Genomic DNA, 2,100 nt, shown 5'->3' with positions numbered 1-2,100 from the left:
TAATTGCTTAAAATATTAAAAGTTATGTGTAGATATAGATATAATAGAACTACTATCGCTTATCTATCTTATTCTGAAATTAAAGATGCAAATGATTGATTTTGAAGGAGTACCATATACAAAAGGAGTTGTAACTAATCTAGTCAGAAAAAAAAACACACAAAACCGAGAAGACATGGCAAGGCCACATCCAGTTTACTGTAGTGGAAAACGTATACCAAAAATGTCCGCTTTTGAGAACACTAATATTATAACAATTTAAAATTTCACTAATTTCTATTTAAAACGAATAACTTTCAAATTTGACTAGCGAATTAATTGAACTTTCCCATGGACAAATTATAGCACCAACTTACCTTGACTAGCGACTTAATATAACTGAAGCAATTTTAAGACGTCGTCAGTTTGGTTAACAAATTAATTAGACGGGGTGAATTTCCGTTTATAATCGCTGGAACCCAAACGACCTCGTTTTATCACCAATACTTCCCCCAATTCGCCAACCCTAAATCCCTATTTCTCTCAAAATCGAAAAGCAGAAACTCACTTCAAAGCTTTGTTTCAATTTCATGATGAGTTCATCTTCCGAAGTACAATATGGAGGAGGAGATCGTGGGTTCCCAACGAAGTGTGACTGTGGATTACGTGTGGTACCTTTACTATTGAAGACACAAGAGAATCCAGGAAGACTTTTCTACCGTTGTATAAGCAAAAAGGATGTATGCTTCCTTCTCACTTGTTTTTGTTATTTACACCGAAAGGCCATCTAATTGGGTCATAAATTAGGGGCATTTGTTTAAGTGGATTGAAGATGTTGTATGTGAGTAGGTTGAAGATGCTATTCCAAAACTCGAAATCATTGACAGGGAGATTACTAAGACCAAAACTGAGGTTGAGGAGTTAAGGACTTTGATTGAAGATTTGAAGAAAGATGTAGCAAGGAGCCAGATAGAAATCAGGAATTGGAAAGCTTTGAAGGCAGTGTGCCTTTTGTGTGTTTTATGGCTTTGTTGTTAGTAGAATGAATATTATGGAAACCATATCAGCTAAAAACAGATCAGTTATCTAAAATTAAACATCACTAAACCATAACAAAACGAGGTCGTTCAGGTTTAACATCGACAACCATAACACCAAATATTATAGAAGTAACAATCTAATCAGGGGAGACAAATCAGCAATCTTCCTCTTCGATAAGTAAGCCTACCATCGTCTTCATCATCATCATCTTCAGTCGTTCACTACATATGCTTCTTCTTTCTCAATTTTGTTAAGAATAAGATGGCAGAAAATCAAGTCAGTATCAGCAACAGACGGTGGTAGACTAATCTCTTCGATGAACCATTCTTCTCTTGGAGGTTCTATTTCGCCAGGCAAAGAAATGACATCAGGTTCTTCCTTCTGCTCAGTGAGAGCATAAGTACATTTGATACCAACACCGTTTCCCCGTGGATCAAACACAATAGTATCTTCACCGACTCGTGTCCAGAGATTTCTAGATTCTGGGCCGTTAGGTCTCCTGCAATAGCAATGCCATTCTGTTTCTCTTGGATAGCCTGGAATAGAAGACAAAGTTAGATCAACAAACAAAAGCACAATATGCATGATTCAACATTATCTGACTGGGGAAATCACGAGGGGTATTGAGAAGATGTGGTCACACTCTTCAGGTATGATGAGCGCTTTCATTGGCTGTCCTAGAATATTGTTCTTCAGATAATACTTTGCCGTCATATCATCTGATGGTCGAAACCTGCAGCCGGCAGGGTAAAACCTAAGACAACTGGTTCGACAAAGACATCATCAGTGGCCAAGACATCTCAAGAAACATATAGATAGGCATTGAGAGAGAAGATCACTTCTTTAAGGTGCTAAAAGCTTTGATGAATGGTTCGACAATTTTAGGATCAGTTTTGAGTTTATCATCAATCTTGGCACTGGTATGAGCTTTGTGTGTGATGTTGCATTCGTCAGTTTGGAGCTCTTTGAGATTTTGTTTCTTGAACTCGGAATCTTGTGCTATTGCTATCCTCTTAAATGAACGAACCGTTCGATTTTCTACATTCACAGAGGATTAATAGAATCAAGAACACTGGTTGA

The 2,100-nt window shown here is 37.4% G+C and overlaps 2 protein-coding genes across 2 annotated transcripts; one reads left to right on the top strand and one right to left on the bottom strand.

The window, feature by feature from the left end:
* Positions 1-572: 572 nt before the first annotated feature.
* Positions 573-1,017, top strand: LOC106334733 (uncharacterized protein At1g43920, Chloroplastic-like). Its single transcript, XM_013773075.1, has 2 exons — positions 573-719; positions 829-1,017. The coding sequence occupies exons 1-2, from the start codon at positions 573-575 to the stop codon at positions 1,015-1,017; spliced, it is 336 nt and encodes a 111-aa protein (XP_013628529.1).
* A 213-nt stretch (positions 1,018-1,230) lies between these two features.
* Positions 1,231-1,734, bottom strand: LOC106334724. The gene is made up of 2 exons (XM_013773065.1): positions 1,662-1,734; positions 1,231-1,556 (listed from the first exon to the last, which is right to left on the bottom strand). Exons 1-2 carry the CDS (start codon positions 1,732-1,734, stop codon positions 1,231-1,233), a joined length of 399 nt encoding a protein of 132 aa, XP_013628519.1.
* Between the last annotated feature and the right edge of the window lie 366 nt (positions 1,735-2,100).

The sequence above is a fragment of the Brassica oleracea genome, chromosome C1, assembly GCF_000695525.1.
Source record: "Brassica oleracea var. oleracea cultivar TO1000 chromosome C1, BOL, whole genome shotgun sequence".
NCBI classification, from domain to species: domain Eukaryota; kingdom Viridiplantae; phylum Streptophyta; class Magnoliopsida; order Brassicales; family Brassicaceae; genus Brassica; species Brassica oleracea.
The sequence above is the reverse complement of the archived record's forward strand: the minus strand, read 5'-3'. Positions and strand labels throughout refer to the sequence as shown.